Genomic DNA, 17494 nt, shown 5'->3' with positions numbered 1-17494 from the left:
GCCGCCTTCTTTCTTCAGAGCCTGGGTGCTTGGACTGGGCATTAGGCCATGTCCCATCTTCATGCAACTCTTGGATTTCCATGTCTCTCCTGGGCTCAGATGTCTGACCATCTTGCTAGGGAGGGTGAAGGACGGACTTCTGCCACCCTCTGTGTCCCCCTCCCCAGGTCCCTGAGTGTGGGCAGAGGTACAGGTAACTCCTCTAAGGCTGCCAAGGAGGGTAGAGGTGAGTGGCTACTCGGTGCTGGAGGGGAGGGGGTCTTTATTGGTCAGACTTTTCCTCTTGGCCTACTGCCCAGGTGTGGCCAAGGAGAGCCCATACAGCATGGCTAGTGCCAAGGTGAGGAAGGCTAGCAGGCCTAGTGGGGCCAGCAGTCCCTCCTTGGGTGAGGCTCCAGGGCCCTCCACTGGAGGAACGGCCTTGGGCTTCCTGCCCCTGCCCAGGTTGGCACTAGTGTCTGTGGCTCTCGCCAGGGCTTTGGTGGCCGTGGTGGCAGATGGCCTTGGGTTGGTTCCAGCAGAGGCTGTGACCACGTACATGGGCTTGACGGTGCTGAACGGCCTGGCGTGTGCATCCACCCACTGGAGCAGGGCCCGCGGCCTCCACTGACAGATGCTGAGCAGGGCGAGGACGTCACTCTCGGCCATGTGGGAGTCCGGGGGGGCCTGGCCGTACAGGCGTGTGTAGACACTGCCCAGACTGTAGCTCTTCCGTGGACCATGCTCTGAGGGGCTGGCAGCACGCTCCAGGGCCTTCAGGGCAGCAATGCTATCCACACAGAGGGCACCATCCAGAACACTGGCAAGGCCTAGTACAGCCAGCTCTGCTTGGAGCAAGGGGAAGTCATAGTGGTCGCCGTTGTGTGCCACGAGGCACCAGGGCTGTGGCTGGCGCTGCAGGAAGGCTCGGAGTAGGCCGGCCAGGTCGGCGTCGAAGCATAGTCGCCCATGTGCTGCCAGTACGGCTGTGCTCAGGCCTGTGATCTTGCTAGCTCCTGGGCTGCAAGCCTTCCCTGGAGCCACGCACAGAGAGAGCTTGTCCAGCACCCGGGGTGGTGGGGGCACTGTGGGAGGCCCCCGAGTAGGGGGTGAGCTCTCCAGGGCATATCTGTGGACAGCCAGCAGGCATAGCTCCGTGACCTTGGGCTGGGAGGAAGGCAGGCCAGTGGCTTCCAGGTCCAAGAAAATGAGGGTCTGCACGGGTCCCGGGGCTGGGGCCTGTGAGCCCATGCTGGGTACCTGCCAGGAGCCTGGGGAGGAGCAGGGGTGGGGTGTCGGTGTGTGAGTGCCCCAGTGGGAAGAGCTGAGGCAGGTGGGGTGGGGCACCTCAGCACATCTCTGGCCTTCTCCGCAAAGATCTGCACCGTCACACTGTCAGTGAGCTCTAGGACCTGACCTGTTTCCAGGGCAGGAAGCCCGAGAGGGTAGCATAACTTCCTTAGTGGGAAGCCCACTCAACTGTCTTGGGGGAAGGCTTGGCTCCGCCCCTAGCACCTACCTAGTCTGGGCCTACGTTGGCTGTGAGGCTTTCCCACCCTGCCCCAACCCCATGGGGGTCCTCACTTACCTAGTGGCGGGCAGCAGCAATGACTCGGGGTCTGGCTGGTTCTTGCTGCCGGCAGTTAGTGGCGGGAAGTGAAACTTAGTGTGAGCCCGCCTATGGGCTGTCCTGAGTGGGGCCCGCCTTGCTTGTCAGCCGGCCAGGTCTGTCCCTCCCCAAGCACTACCCCCTTCATGGCTCCACAGAGGCCTCCGACCTACAGCTGTGGGCCTGCTGGCTGGCACAATGCATCAGGGCCCTGACGCCATGAAAGCCCGCCGGCAGAAGGGCTGTGGTGCCCAGCCCTTCGGGGAAGCCTAGCAGCAGGACTCTAGCCAGCCAGGGACCCCAGCTGCGGCCACCGTGCACCTCCCCTTGGCCCCACTTTTTCAGGTCTCCCTGGTGTAGGCCCCAGCTCCCAGCCGCCTCCTGCCTTGCTGCACAATGGTTTCTTCCCATGGCCTCAGCCCAAAGCGATGACTCAGGACAATTCCACAGGCTGGGCAGGGCCGGGCTCCTTCCTCAGGGCAGATTCGTTACCATGGGGACAGGTCTCAACTCCAGCCAGGCTTAGGAGGGACATCAGCCTTCCCTGGGTCTGGCTCCTGCTCCATCCCTCCCACTCAGCGACTCGGGTCAGACTCAGGAAACATCACAAGGCTGGGGAGTTCTCAAACAACCCTTCGCTGCTTTTAATCTGATGAAGAGGAGGGGAAAATAGTGGTTCTGGTGCCACCGTGTGGCTCAATGTTCAGCGGCATCAGCTGCAGTCCATCTCAGGGTCCTCCACATCGGTTTCAGCGGCACAGAGGTCATCCAGGGCTGCCTCTGAGCAGAGAGAACAGGGTTCTACGATGAAGGCCCAGAGGTGCTGGGCACAGGGGCGAGGGGGAAGACCCACCGCTCCTCCCCCACGCCCGTGGGAACTAACCAGTCCCTTCCACGCCCAGGCCTTGCTCCCTCAGCTACTGCAAGCAAAGTGATACAAAGGCAATTCAGACAGGGATGTTTCTGGAAAAACCATGGCTGCCAGGCCAACTCGACAGATACAAGCAAAGGCAGCCTGCTATGCTCAGAGAGGAGCCAGAGCAGTAAGGCAAGTAGGACCCCAGCGCCAGCAAAGGCTGGAAGGAAGACTGCTGACTTAAGGCCAGGAAGTCTAACCTGTCCTTGAACTTCAGGGAAATACCGCATGCGGGCTGGACAGAGAGGGGTCCTCTTGCTGGCTTACCTTCACAGTCTGCCACGTCAGGAAGCCCTCGAATCAGCATGCTGACCCCTGGCATCACCTGGTCATACTGATGCAGTACCTCCACACAGTGCACAGTGAAGAGCTTGTCCTTCTGGGACAGGCCGTGCAGCAGCAGCACCGTGTCCCGCAGGCACCGCACCGTCCGCTTCTGCTGGTCCGTCCTCGGTGGCCCCCCGGCCCTCCGCACTGTCAGCCACTGTCTGTGCAGCATCACCGTGAGTGCTCGGACTGCCTGCAGGGAGGGCAAAGACTGAGGCTGGGCCTCAGGGCTCTTGTACCCTACTAACCTGCTCAGCTGGACAGTACCCTCCCTAGCCACGCCAGGTGAGGAGGGTTCTGAGTGGGGGCATGAGGTTTAGAAGGGGCAGGGGGCCCCTGCATAGGGTCGCCTCACCCCCCGACTGAGCTGCCAGGCCGCTGGCCCCCGTGCACTCACCTCCACGTTGCACTGGCAGTTAGAGCCAGTGACTGGGGAGGAGGGGCTCTGCACACCAAGCTTAGCCAGGAGCCACACAGCCTAGAACAAGAACAGACTGTTCCATCTGTGGTAGAATGAGACCCTGATCACAGTGAGGGCTTTCTAAGGCTTCTCCTACGAGTGCTCCAGTTGCCTTAGCAACTGCCTGTCTGTACAATGGGGTCCAAGAAATGGTCCTGTGGGACCTTCCCAGGCTAGACTCAGGGACAACACCTGTGTCTCACCAGAGACCCACCTGCCTCCAGGCCCCAAAGCCAGGGTGGGCCAGTTCTCAGGCCACTCTGACAAGTTCCAAGACACCCTGGGGTCCACCTTTATTGCTTGTGTAGTGTGGAGCCCCGAGACTGAGTTCCCCTTGTTAGCATCTAGGTAAACTCTTGTTGCCAAAATGAATGAAAGCTCTGTTCCCCCCAGAAGAAGGAGGAACAGAGGCCCTGAGGTGGTGGGGCAGAGGGGTGGTGAGCAGGTCACAGAAGGGGCTCTGGAGTTTTTACCTCTTGTTCTAGCTGAAGCCACTGTGTGTCCGAGGCCACTTTGTCAGGCCTTGATGTGATGTACATGTACAGCAGCAGGAGGAGACAGCCTTCTGAAAAGGACGCCCCACCTCTCACTCAGGGTCCCCCTTCTTACCCAGAGCCCAGGGCACAAGCTGCAGAAGCCGTCAGGAGGCCTCCGACCTGTCCCTGCTCCCACCCCCCCCTGCCCGCCTGCAGTGGCAGCCCCCCCCCCCCCCCCCCCCCCCCGCCCTCGCCCCCTCCCTGCCCTGCTCTACCTGAGCGGGAACAGAGCTGGGGCGCCAGTTTCTCATGGTCCGCCAGGAGGGAGAGGAGCTCGACAGTCAGCAGCACACTGGGCAGGGGGCTCTCGGGGCTGAGGCACTGTGGCAGCACATGGAACACACACTGGAACCTACAGCACAGGGGCCCGGAGAGAGGGGACACTGATAACCTCATCCCACAACTCACCCTCATTCTTCACCAGAGGGAACGGGACATTTTGAGCAGGCGATGCGAAGAGGAGCTGTGGTTCAGACCCAGGTTCAAGTGCTGGCCAACCACCACCTGCTTACTAGGACACCGCTTCCTGTGAACCAGTGGGTACTAGCCTCTACTGCCATAATGCTGTGTCTTAGAGAGGACAGGCCCTAACCGGGCACAGTGCCACCTGTAGATGGGGGCTGCCTCCCTGTACCTGGGGTGCCTGGCTTCCACACTGCTCCTGGAGCTTTCCTACCTTAACTTGGGTGTGAAAGTTACAAGCCCACTACCCAAGGAGTGGCCAGGTTCTAGAAGTAACAAATGCAGACTTGGCTAGGGCTGGATTTTATATCACTTGCTGAGCAGACCATTTTTGAAAACACCAGATCCTTTGTCACCAGACAGGAGCAGGTGCCCCTTTGGAGCGTGCACAGGTGAGGGGCTCTGGGCATACTCTCCCCCAGGTCTCTCGGGCACAGGGAACTAGGAACTAAGTCCCAAGATAACCGTCATTTGCTCAACCCACACAATCTTGTGGGTGGCAAGAGGGGCACTTCTGTGTCCCCCTTCATGTATCATGCATCTGCAGTATCTCACCACACACCACTGAGGGTTAAGAATATTTCTCAGTATGCCAATCAGGAAGCAAGTTCCCACTATTTGGGGTGAAATCATTTCAGAGCAGATCCTGTTCGGTGGATAAGCTGCATGTTTTCAGGTACCAGGGAGCATGGAATTTGGTGGGAAACTGGGATTTAACCTGGTTGTTACTCAATTTCATCATTAGAAGTGGTCTCTAGTCCTCATGTAAAGTCCCTGAAACTATCTGCAAGAAAAATCCATCTTTATATATGACACAGTGGTTTCCAAATTATTTTTGGATAGCATCAGCCTTCTTTTAAAAAAATTTTTTCAGAGCCCCCAAACATGCAAGAGAGAATAGCCTTGTTCTCTTTGGAGCTGGGGATGAGACCTCTTTGCTCAAAAGCCACTGCCGTCCCAGTACCCAGGAATGACCCAGTAACTGGGAATGACCTATGGCTACACCAGATATAGTAGGAAGACATGGATGGGTCTGAGGGTTAGGGTTAGGGTTAGGGCAAAAGTCCCCTTTATGAGACCGCTGTCTGCCTGGCTGCTTGTGTTGCCCTGCACACAGTGTTAGAGCCTTAGTGGCACATGTCCTTTGCTTTCATGCCAAGGTGAACAGGAAGCTGTGTGGTAGTGGGGTTCAGCCTGCAAGGATGTAGGAATTCTGACACCAAGAAGCACCAAGTGGGAGGTGATGTCAGACCATGATCAAGGGCAAGTCAAGGAACTTGCCCAGCATGCTCTCTTCATTCATATTCATGTGCTTACAGCTAGGTGTAGGGATGCAGGGCTGTGAGGTGTCCCTGAGCTAGTGAACAGAAGGCACCTGTCTGGCCTATAGTAAGCATCCCCTGACTAGCTGTTTTGTCACGTTCTTGTGGACAAGCTCAACAGGGATGGAATGATGGTCTATCTACCAACAGGACTGGTAAGAAGTGGTTCCTGGCATTCATTCAATACCTATGAAACAAGCAACCAGCCCCTATGAGCTAGCTCTGTGCCAGACACGTGGGTGACAGTTCTGAACCCGCCATGCTGCCCACAGCTCTGAGGACTACCGTTAGCATGGACCAGACCAGCCAGAATATCCTCTAATGGAAAGCAGGATCCAGAAGTGTTTTTAGGAGGCAAGTATGCTAAGCACAGAGACTAAAAGCTTAAGGTAAGTGCAGCCAGTGGAGTTACTCCTAATAGGAACTGCCTTCTTGGTGGCATGCTGAGGAGGGGATCGGATTATCGCACGGGGGATGAGCTGAATGGTGTTTACAGTTCCTCCCAGGCTTAAGGCTCTGGAACCCCAAGTTAGGATTATGACTACAGTGTTCACAAGCTAGGTTCACTATCCAACCACTTCCCACAAACCTTAAGAGGAGCAAGTAACCTATGACTTGTGCCAGAGTGGGGCACGGTGATGATGGACAGATTCCCAGCAAGGTTAGCTTACGGGCTGCAGACCTACCCCACACCCTCTGCTTCCTTAGGGAACCCCACCAAACTTAAATGTGGTATGATTCACGGTCTTCACCTGATCCATGGCCCAGGTTCAAGGCTCTTGGTTCAGCCTTTGTCTGTCCTGGGGACTGGATGCTTTTCCATAGCGGCTAAAAGCCTTCTTTCATCACATGTGTCTTTTGCTTACCTGCTGTACAGAGGCAGAATTAAGCCAAATAAATTACTTCCTTGGTTCTCCTAAATCACTTTCTTGGTTCTCTACCACCTGGCCCCACTTTCCATTACTTCAGAACTCCCTGAATGAAGCCTCAGAACATAAAACCAAGGCTTAGCACTGAGAAGTATAGAAAAGTCAAGATTGGGCAAAGTATAAGGGCCATGGGATAGACCTCAAGAGGTTAGGTAAGACCCACAGAGAATCATGACCCCATGCCGTGTTATACCTGGGCAGGAAATCAAAGGAAGCATTTTCAGCTAATTTCACCAAAATCGTAAGACACTGGCTCAGGATACTGGCTTGAAGGTGACCTGTTGCTGAAGAAGAGAAAGTCAACAGGTAAAGAAGCATCTTCAGTAGTGGATGCTGGCCTTGGTCACTGGCAAGCCCCTTTGGGGCTGAGGACATATCCCCATGATCTTGTCTGTGAACCAGGCTCTGGTTTCCTTCCATAGCAGCAGAATCCACCCCTGCATCGGACAGTAATTGGTGGACGACCGCTCCGCTGTGGCACACCAGGTGCTGAAGAACACTGAGGGATGCCACAGAGAAGCCTTCCAGGTTACAAAGGGAGTCCTCGAGGCTGGCCTCTCCCCCAGAGCTCATGCAGGAGGAACGTGTCGGTGAGTCCCCAGGCGCTCCACTTCTCTTGGCTCCTGCCAAATCTTGCAGAGCCTGGCAGTGTAAGCCGATAAAGAACTGTACCAGGGGGAGGAGATGCACAGCTCCAGGAAGCTGGCAGAGTGGGAAGGCCCTTCTGCCGCCCTCTGCTGGGTCTCCATCACAGGAGCCTTCATCCCGGGCAATGAGATTCAGTCCAGTGAGTGCCAGGTTCTGTGCTTCTCTCAGAGCCAAGAGGGGTTGAAATGACCCATCGCGAGAACCTGTGGTCCTTAGGCTTGAAATCCCAGTCAAGGTGCTAGCAGTAAATACAGAAGAAAACACACAAGCATGAGATGAGAGACAAGGTCAAGGGCTTCAGTCAACCTGCCCGCCAAATTCTCTAGTTTCCCAAACTGTACCCCACCCCCGCCCACTCCTGTCATGGGCACAAAGACCTCCCAGGCTGGCCAGGACCAGAAAGGGACTTGCTTCCTGGGAACTCCTTCCTAAATGAGCTTTTTAGGAGTCTGAGGCTTACCTGCCAAAACCTGGGGGCTGCAGCAGGGTACTCGTAGGAGCCTCAGAACAACTGCTCAGGAGGTGGCACAGACCTAGGGATGACCCTGGGATCAAAGGCTGCTTCAGGAGAAGGTTTATCAAAATGGAACCTGCAGAAGACATGGTAATTCTAGAAGGTTCTGACAAGGGAGGCCTTTTCTAAGGCTTCAGAAGGAAAAGTGAAGGTTCCTTGGACACTAACTATCCTCTAAGCTGCCCTGCAGCTCCACTGAGATCCCTGTGGGTGCTGAGGGCTCTGGAATACACCTGCTTTGGCCCCTTCTAGTTTACAGTCTTCTGGTTAAGTCACAGACTACCACCCCCCTGGACCCTCTGAAGGACTTCCTGGGGTGCTGGTTCTCAAAGACAATTCAAAGACAACCGGAGCTGTGCCGGCCTCCTGCACGAGGGGCGGGTGTTCTGGTACCTTGAGTGTTTGATCTCTGCATCCAGCGGTCAATAAGACTTTTCTGGGATTCTTCTTGCTTTATGGAGTCACCTCCCAGACTGTGGCTCTTATTCTCTACAACTAGATAAAATGTGAATCAAAACTTGAGCACGAAAGCAGAGGCATATCAGAAACTCTTGAACATAATGAGTTTTTAAACTTTTTTTTTTTTTAAGTAAACTACCCTTAATGTGGGGCTTGAACTCATAACTCTAAGATCAGGAGTTGTGTGCTCTATGCACTGGACCAGCCAGGAGACCCATCATGAGTTTAAAACAGAAACTGTTCCACCTCCTCAACCTTGGAAACCTTGGAAACCTTGGATTAAAACAAGAGCCAGAGCAACTCAATAACCTTCACATTTTTGCCTTTCTCATGGAAAACAGGAACTCATACAAGGAAAGGAAAGTTCCTTTATACTGGCTATGTTTCTAGCATGTTGAGTGGGGAGGTTTTAAAATACGCCTGCAAATTCTAGAGATACTTCTCTTCAAAAGGTGTGGCCTAGTTTCCTTTCCCTTGAACATGGCTTCTAACAAACAAGAATGTGGCAGAAGTGAAGCTATGGGACTTCTGCGGCTAGGCTATAAAAGGGCTGGCTTCCCACCCGGCTCTCTCCTGTCGGTTAGCTCTAGAGGAAGCCGTCCACCAGGTTATGAGGTCATCCAAGTAGCTCTGTAGAGAGGCCCACATGTGGAGAACTCCGCTGCCAGTCATGTGAGTGAGCTACTTTGAAAGAGATCTTCCAGCCCAGACAAGCCTTCAGTGACTGCCATCTCCACAGAGACAAACCACTCCCACTGTGCTCTGTCAGCACTCTTGTTCCACAGAACCAGGAGAAATGCTCCTTGTTGTTTTAAGCCACAAGTCTGAATAGCTTGTTACACAGCGATGGATGAGAGACAGACTGACTTACCCTCTCTGCCCACCAGGGACTTGTATCCTGGCTCTGTCTGGAAGGGGTGGGGAAGGGACATGTTAGCACTAAAAGACTCCTTTGTAGGGAAAGATGGTTTTCCAAACTGTGGAGAACATGCTTCTGGCTTTACAGCCACAGAAGGGCTTTTCCTAGGACTGGAAAAAATTAACTATTAAAGCAAAGTAATGATTCTGCTAAAACCATTTAAAATACCTGGTTATAAAACTTCTAACTTATTCATGTGTTAAACTTTTTGCGTCTAGGTGCTTTGACCAAAGGTTTTATCTATTTTATATTTGTCATTCTTTATCAGGATAGCAGTGCAAAATTCAAGGCATTTTGTTCCAAATTGTTGAAAACCTCTTTCATCTCCATTTTCTTCTAATCACCCCAAAATACTGGCCTTAATTCTAGTACCGTTTCCAATTCCACCCAAATATCTTTTTAATGTGGAACAACCTCTTATTCAATAGTCTCCAGGGGCTGAATTCAGAGATTTTCAGTAGAAATAGTGCCTATTAAAAGGCATGTCGTGTCCTGCAACTTGAAAACCGAGCCAGTTCTTCGGTGCCAGGGTCTTGGTGTTAGAGAAGCAGTTTTAACCCTCTGAGTACATCAAACAACGCCAGGACCCTTCTGTCAGAGATGTGTGAAGAGGTGAGGATGGACCCCCTCTGCTCTCCTGTCTGACCTGGACTAGGCAAGGCAAGGCGAGTTCAGTTTCACACCCTGCCCATTATGAGCAGAGACAGCAGAATGTTCAATATCAGAAAAAGACACCCTGACCCATACTGTTCAAATTTCAAGGCTGTGTGCCAGATTTCTCTGGCAGGCAGGGGGCAGGACAAGACCATCAACAAGCTGATCACATCTGCAGCAAAGGCGGGACGGTTGCACAAAGGTCCCAGGGCAGCAAATGAGAAAAAAAAGTTCCAAGTAGTTGGGACTGAAATATGCTTATACATGGGGCAAAATCAGTTATTTGAAACAAATTACATAAAAATGACGACTGGCCCACCCCAAAAGTTCAGAGAGCATCTTTCCAGCCTTTTTTTAGTCCTGAGTATAAAGTCCTACAGAGAGGAAGCCCTCCTGGAGTGTGAGGCCTTTAAGCTGTGATGCACCAAACCTTTCAAGCCTGATCTAAACCACCTTCAAGGCCTTAGGAAAGAGGATCTGTGTTCAAATGGCAAAGTTTAAATGGCCTTCATTCAAGATTAGCCTGACCTTATTCATACTTTCTATAAACCATGCAAAACCACTCTCTCTCCAGCACCATCGTTACCTGATATGGGGAATAGAGGGAGCAGCCAATTTATTTGCTCGTTCGCTGCTTTGAAGCTTTGTCCTTAATTCATTCATCTCCGCATCTTTAAACTGGAGTTCAGACTGCAGTGACTGGAGCTGGAAGGCAAAAGCAACATACTCCTGGTGGTCCCATCATACATGCAAAATTATCTCTGGGCTCCAAATCCCAAGCTCATAAAGGAAAACAAACCATGAGAATAAGTATGAAAGTCTGATGTGACACAAATGTCCTTTCTATCAAGCTTTAGCCTTCTTCGCGAAAGTCAGCATGGTATTCCAGAAAGACGTTTTGACCCAAACTATTGCGAGGTAGTGTGTGAGGGTTCAGATACCATTTCCTCAGCATCTCTGAACGTTAGCTTATCTGTAACACAAATACCTGGCTTCATGGTTGGGGGGATTAAATAGGAAGGACGGACGTGAACTGCCCAGCCTGGCGCCTGGCAAGGTGCCGTATCTCACAGTGACATGTCAACCTTTTGATGAACATAGTGGTGTACGATTCCAGGTCTTCTTGAAAGTCTGGGCAGAGGATTTGGAAATGTTGCCAAAACCCCATGCAGCACGGGGAGACCTGCTCCAGCTTACAGCCAAGAATGCTGTGACTCCCTGGGCACACTCTCCGTGCCAAGTATAGTACCAGTCACAGCACTCCCAGCAAGTGCAGGGCTGTTTACATCTTACAGCAACCCTTCTAGTTATTCCCTGGAACAGATAATGGAAATGAGTCACAAAGCTTAAGTCATTATGCTGGGGTCTCCACTCATATGTGAGAAAGCCTGGATTCAAACTCTGGTTGGTCTGCTTACAACTCCCTGGCTCTTCCATCATGCATGTGCAGAGACAACTGTTGCTGTTAGTGTGGGGCACAGGTTAGTGCTTCTTTAAAGTTTGCTAATTTGCTGAGTGAATGGCAGAATAAGACCCAGGTCCTTGAGACTGAAGCCTTGGAAAGTGCTGAAGGAAAATGGTGTTATGTAAGGACACCTACTAATTTCTCCCTGGAACAGCAGCTTCCTCCCCCGATAAATAATCATTTCCCCACCTCTGTGTGATTAAACAGGAGCTGTCATCTCTGTGGTTGCAGTGACTGGGTCAGGGACAGGCGCCTGACTCAGGACAGACCAATGAGAGCCTTGAGATGGTAGTGGTGGTGGGGCAAGTATTCAGTCTGCTCTGGAGCTATGAAATATGGGCCCAAGAGCTGCTGGAGAACATATCCTTTACCATAAGGATGGAGCCTGTCTATAGAGTAGACAGGAAAGACAAGTCGCAGCAAGGCTTGAGTCATTCAAGGCCCCCACACACCTGTTTTTTCCCAGACTTAGTTATGGAAGTCAGTACGTTTTCTTTTGGCCCAAGCTAGGTCAACTGAGTTTCTAACCTGCCAAAAAAGCTCTTACTTAAGCCTATTTCTGGAAAGTCTAGGCTATTGATTTGTTCCAACCAAGACCAACTATCATAGCTACCACAGCAAAGCAGTTTCTTCTAAGTCCTTTTCCAAACCACATGCAGAGCCTGAATAAAAGTATATGTAATTAACTGATAGCAGAAAGTATTTAAGACAAACAACTGTTGAAATCTTCCGGGGAGATTTAAAGACACTTTGGTCATTGCTTCTAACAGAACTCAGTGAACAGGCAAAAAACACTTGTTCTTGTGCCCAGAACAAGAAAAAAAAAAAAGAAGTTCACCTTTTTGGAAAATTCCTTTTCTTTGTCACCAAGTGCTTGAGTTTTCTCTTGCTCAAGAAGGAAATGTGATCTTCTCTGTTCCTCTAGCATGGATTCTGTCTGATGCAGTGAGTCCCGCAAAATTTTTATTTCTCCATTTTTAATGAGGACTTCTTCTTCCATTGCTTTCATCTGTAAATCCCAAATCAATCTTGTGAAAAGCTTACAAGGATAAGTTACATATGTACTTGTTTCAACATATAGTTGTGGAGATGGAAAAAGCACATGTAAACCATGTTCTACAGACCAGAAGTGTCCAAATACATCCATACCAACTAGATGTCGCCATGGTCCACTAGGCCCATTCGTGGAACAGTTGACATTCAGCAAGCTAGCTTAAGGACACACTGTCATTCACACATACAGATTCCATAGGTTCTAAAAGTATCAAACAATCTGGGTCACACACTTCACAGTTCCAAAATTTCACACTATGTTCCTAGTTTTCCTAAGGACCTAATCTACAGATGGTCATATAAACGATGTCTGCTTTTTTGTAAAACTGCTAATGAAAACAGCAAACATTATGATGTATCCCCTGTATAAGACATATGCTATAAATTTGTCTCAGTGCTATGACAGAAAGTTTGTATCTCTTTTTGGATTGGGTGTACACTGTTTCCTTTCTTGCCTAGTTGTTAGGAATCTCAGGATTTGGTTTCTTTCAGTCTGAATTTTCTGGCTTTCCCCAGCCTTCCTCCATTTTGTGGGGCTGAATCTTGAACTCTTGTTTTAAAGCATTTACATATCTTACTGTACAATGCTTTATAACACATGCATAAGTGATTAAGTTAGCTATAAGAACCACAAGTTAAGTCACTTACCTTTTCTTTAAGTTCTTTGTATTGTGCCTGAAGTACCTCTAATTCAAAATTATCTTGAACTGGAACAAATTCTCTGTTCTTCCCTGCAGGAGTTTTTGACATCCCATCTAATCTGGGGACCTTATGAACATCTATAAAAAACAGTTCCCATATACTTTTCAGAATCCAACATTTTCCCACTTTTGTCGGTCAATGCTGAAAAGAATCACTCTTGAAAGCAAATTAGAGAAAGTTCTAGTAAGCAATATAGTTATTTTCCAACCTAAGAAAAGGAATCAAACTCACAGATGATCCTTATAAAATAACAGATCCTGCCACTCCCCCCAACCCCCAATTTTAAGAGTCTCATCTGAAGGCTGAAAACATGTTGTGGGGACCTCACTGATCAGCAGTTGGTGATCTATTTTTCAACAATATTTACTGAGCACCTTTATCTACACCAGTACCTAGACCTACTGAGCACCTGGCACAATCTAGTCTCTAAAGGTACAGCGGTGAGCATAATGGATCCAGTCCTTACACTCACAGAGCTTATAGAACATTCAGAAATATTCACACAAATGCAAAATTACAACTGTGATAAGAGCTGCACTAAAGAACAAATATAGGAAAGCCTATCCGAGGGGGATTTGATCCAACAGGAATGACTGGAAGTCTTCCCAAGGAAGTGATGACTGAGCTCGGAGCTGAAGAATGAGCAGAATTTAAGCAGATGAGGAGGAATGGGGAAATGGATGAAAAGAACACCGTGTACAAGAAACAGCAAGGAAGCAGGGAGAATTAAAGAAATGAAGGTCGTGTAGCTTAAACTCAGAAAGAGTGTGAAAGGGCCAGGCCATACTAGCCTTGTAGGCCATGTTAAGAACTTTGATCTTTTTTAAAAAAGATTTATTTATTTATTTATTTATTTGACAGACAGAGATCACAAGTAGGCAGAGAGGCAGGCAGAGTGAGGGGTAGGCAGGCTCCCTGCTGAGCAGAGCGCCCGATGCGGGGCTCGATCCCAGGACCCTGGGATCATGCCCTGAGCCAAAGGCAGAGGCTTTAACCTACCGAGCCACCCAGGGGCCCCTCCTTTTTTTTTTTTTTTTTTTAAGATTTTTTTTATTTATTTATTTGAGAGAGAGAGAGAGAGAGAGCACAAGTAGAGAGGAGCAGGGGGAGGGGGACAAGCATATTCCATGCTGAGCACAGAGCCCAATGTGGGGCTCAATTTCATGACCCTGAGCTGATATCAAGAGTCAGAGGCTTAACCAGCTGAGCCACCCAGGTACCCCAGAACTCTGATCTTTATAATAGAGGCAGTGGGAAGTCATTAAAGGGCTTCAGTAGGGATGTTCACTTTTATCTGTGTGAGACACAGCCAGATTTGAGTTCTGCAAAGATCACTCTGGCTGTGGTGTAAAGTCTGACTTACAGGGAGTCGAGACTGGAAACAGGGAGAATTTAGCAGATTATTGTCCAGACAGAAGAAGTGATTGTAACATAGATCAGGGAGATGGTAGAGATGATGCAAAAAAGGATGGATTCCCAAGGTGGACTAAGAAGGTAAAGTTATAGGATTTGGAAAGGAATTAGATGGTCAAGGAAAGGGAACTGTTGCCTTGTGCCATCTGATGGAGAGTGGTGCTAGTCACTGTTGTACAGAATATTTAGTCATTAATGAACATTTTCTGAATGTCCACTCTGCCAAATGCCATGCTGGCAACAGTGGGGAATGACAGGGTTTCCAGGAGGTGAATGTGTGGGATTTAAGATACCTGTGAGATATCCAAGTAGAGATGCAAGGTGCCCTCAAAACTTTTCTCTTTCTGTGGGCTCCACAAGACTTCATACCTTTCTATAGCTAGAAATGTAAGCTCCTGAAGGAAGGAGGGTTTTTTGTCTTTTGTTAATTGCTAAGTATGTTGCAGTTCCTAAGGTTTTGGGCACCTAGTACAACTTACTGGTTGTATAAAGGAATAAATCTCTTTCATCTCTTGCCCTGGCCAGGCCCCTTTCTTATGTTCTTGCGGCCCAAGCGGGGGTGGGGGTTGCGGGGGGGGGGGGGGCGCAGTGGTATTCATTAGATCTGGAGCCTCCCAAACCTGTCACAAGAATGAGTTCCCATGTGTAGGTATGAGTCTGGTGGTGGTGGACGTGTTCTAAGGATCTTTGCTTAAAACCAAGAACTTCGTGGCCCAAACTTTATAAACTAAAATGTTAACCTAATTTTCTATATTTCAAATCGGCTGTCTGACATTCTTGATACATTTCTCCCCGAAATCAAAAGACTTTCTGAGGTACAACTACTGCTTAAATGAAGCCATTTCTATATTTTTAGGAGGGCAGTGTGGGTGCAGGACACCGGGGCAGCGGTCTCTGTGGGGTTCCGAAGCCACAGCCATCAGGGAGGTCTGGCGAAGTCTGCACCACCCTCCGGGTAAAGGCCCCGAAGCGCACTCACTGGACACATCCCGAGCAGCGGCCGGGCACTGGCTCAGGGCCTGCGACGCGAGGGTGTCGAGTTCCTCCAGGTCGTCGGCAGTGAAATCCCCGTGCGCGCCGAACGGGTCTTCGGGGTCCGGGACCGCGGCCGCAGGGAAGCCCCGGGCTCGCTTGGTCGGAGGGTGCCCGGTGCTGGGCGGAGGGCCAGGGCCAGGCGCCGGGAGCCCGCTCCGCCTCCTGCTGCTCGGCGCGGGGGTTCCAGCCATGCTTCCGCCGGCCACTGTCCGAGAGCACCCGAGGAAGGCCTGGTCGCCGCGAGGCCGGATCGCGGACCAACCGTCCGCGCGCCGCCGCTCGCCTCAGCCGCTAGGGCCACGCCCCCGAGCCCACGGGCCAATCGGCTGTCAGCCAGCGGGCGCGGAAGGATGACCTAATCCAAACGCGTCGCCGTGCTCCGCGGAGAGCGGACCTTTCACGGTGGAGTCCCGCCCCCCAGCCCAGCTCTGCTGGGCGCTCTGGTACTGGTGGTTGGGTCTCCGTGGGTCTCCGTGGGTCTTCGGCGGGATGTGTGCTGCACGGTCCACGTTACCAGGGGGCGGGGCCGAGCCTTACCAGCCTTACAGCGCCGGTGGCTCTGCGCCCCCTCCGCGCAGCTGCGGTGGAGTCTGCCCTGACATTCACACTTGCACTTGTGAATCGTGACAGGCAACGTTCAGGGGTTTGGTCCGTTTTCCTCCCGCCGGACTCACCTCTCACATACCCAGAGGTCCTCTTGAGGAGGCGTCTGGGAGAGTGGAGTTGGACGGAGTATGAATACAACTTTTGTGAGGAGGTATCTTTGAGAAGAGTTAATGTTTTGAGTGTGCATATTTGAGATAGGTCTGGAGAAGAAAGGTCACGGAGAAGGGGTGATCCTGAGAAGAGTGTGCCTGTTTTGGAGAGTGTGGGAACTAACTCTTCAGGCTGTTGGCATTCATTCATTTCTCTGAGAGCGCCTGCGTGGTTTTGTCCTAAGCGCAGGTCATGAATGAACGAGGAGGCTCAGGAGGTCAGAAAGGCCCCTTGAAAGTGGCACCTGGGCTGCCCTCCAGTTTGAGTGGGAGTGACTGACTTAGCAAGGAGACTGGCATCCAAGCCTCAGACGAGAATACAACACCGACATGAAGGCCACACAAATGCCAGGTAGGTGTTATCTGTGGCAAAGAGAGAAGGTTAAGCCTTCAAAGAGGAGCAGGACTTGGGCACCTGACAGGATATTATTGGGGAGCAGTAGTGTGCAGGACAGTTAGCTGTTACAGGGTGTTAGAGAGTAACAGAGGTAAGACTCTACCCTTGCACACTCAGTGCCAAACTTAGCTTTTAAGTGTCCTGTGAATGTTTATGGAAGCAGTAAATGAAGGGGAGATGGTTGTCGGGGTGTAGAAGATCTTGAATACCAGAGTTTCATTTTTGAGACAACTAGTAGGTTCCCTCAGTAGGCCCAAATGTTGAACACTTGTCTTAATTATGGCAGGTCTCTCGTCTTGTGAAGAAAGGATCGTCCTTCTTTTGTCAGGAAGGATTAGGTTCCACCAAACAGAATAGTAGGCAGCAGTGTGGTGTTGTGCTGGATCTTGGGGGTTGTTCTCAGCCCTACAGGGAATGCCAGAAGTCCAGAGTGTGCTGGCTGTGCAACTTTCCAGAAGCGGACCAAGGAGGGACCCCCCCCCCTTATTAATGTCAAGTACCTTAGTCATAAAACAGGCTTCAATCTATTAAAAAACCTTTTCCAGTTTTGACTTAGCAAAATCTGACAAGTTCTAGAGCCCTTCTTGAAAACAGGCGATTAGAGAAAGATGAGCATTATTAGCATAATTTCCAGTGATATCAAGAGCCTGGAGGGGAATCCAGACTTGTGCCACTGAATTGTTCCAATATATATGCATTTAGCCTCTGCCTCCTCCAGTTTACTCCTCCTGGAGTCAAAGGTGATCATCAACAAATATAAAGAGAAAAAAATAAAGGTAACAGACAACTGGGACCACCCCTTTATAGACAGTGGTAAGGGAAAAGCTCACTACTGTGATGTTTGAATTCTCTAAAGGAAGAGAGGCAGTCTCCAGTATATACAAGTGACAGGCAGAAGGAAGAGTTGGTAAGAACAGTGAGTCAGCTTGCTTATAATGTA

The 17494-nt window shown here is 50.6% G+C and overlaps 2 protein-coding genes across 8 annotated transcripts; both read right to left on the bottom strand.

Annotated features, from left to right (window-relative positions):
- Positions 1 to 29: 29 nt before the first annotated feature.
- LOC111144266 (three prime repair exonuclease 1) lies at positions 30 to 2022 on the bottom strand. Its single transcript, XM_022498491.1, has 2 exons — positions 1568 to 2022; positions 30 to 1250 (listed from the first exon to the last, which is right to left on the bottom strand). Exon 2 carries the CDS (start codon positions 1228 to 1230, stop codon positions 289 to 291), a length of 942 nt encoding a protein of 313 aa, XP_022354199.1. The 5' UTR covers positions 1231 to 1250; positions 1568 to 2022; the 3' UTR covers positions 30 to 288.
- A 134-nt stretch (positions 2023 to 2156) lies between these two features.
- Positions 2157 to 15593, bottom strand: LOC111144116 (ATR interacting protein). Of its 7 annotated transcripts, XM_022498265.1 has the most exons (14): positions 15347 to 15404; positions 12901 to 13031; positions 12038 to 12208; positions 10321 to 10439; positions 9033 to 9190; positions 8096 to 8197; positions 7649 to 7778; positions 6734 to 7426; positions 4043 to 4179; positions 3765 to 3856; positions 3229 to 3309; positions 2772 to 3024; positions 2472 to 2508; positions 2318 to 2368 (listed from the first exon to the last, which is right to left on the bottom strand). In XM_022498265.1, coding segments are annotated over exons 2-14 (2076 nt in total). In that variant the 5' UTR covers positions 13003 to 13031; positions 15347 to 15404; the 3' UTR covers positions 2318 to 2367. The 7 variants fall into 7 exon arrangements, with proteins under 7 accessions (XP_022353968.1, XP_022353967.1, XP_022353969.1 ...); XM_022498260.1 differs by lacking the exon at positions 2472 to 2508 and having other exon boundaries at positions 2157 to 2368; positions 2772 to 3020; positions 3225 to 3309; positions 15347 to 15593; XM_022498259.1 differs by lacking the exon at positions 2472 to 2508 and having other exon boundaries at positions 2157 to 2368; positions 15347 to 15593.
- Positions 15594 to 17494: the final 1901 nt, after the last annotated feature.

The sequence above is a fragment of the Enhydra lutris genome, unplaced genomic scaffold (assembly GCF_002288905.1).
Source record: "Enhydra lutris kenyoni isolate GAN:26980312 unplaced genomic scaffold, ASM228890v2 scaffoldscaffold10, whole genome shotgun sequence".
NCBI classification, from domain to species: Eukaryota; Metazoa; Chordata; class Mammalia; order Carnivora; family Mustelidae; genus Enhydra; species Enhydra lutris.
The sequence above is the reverse complement of the archived record's forward strand: the minus strand, read 5'-3'. Positions and strand labels throughout refer to the sequence as shown.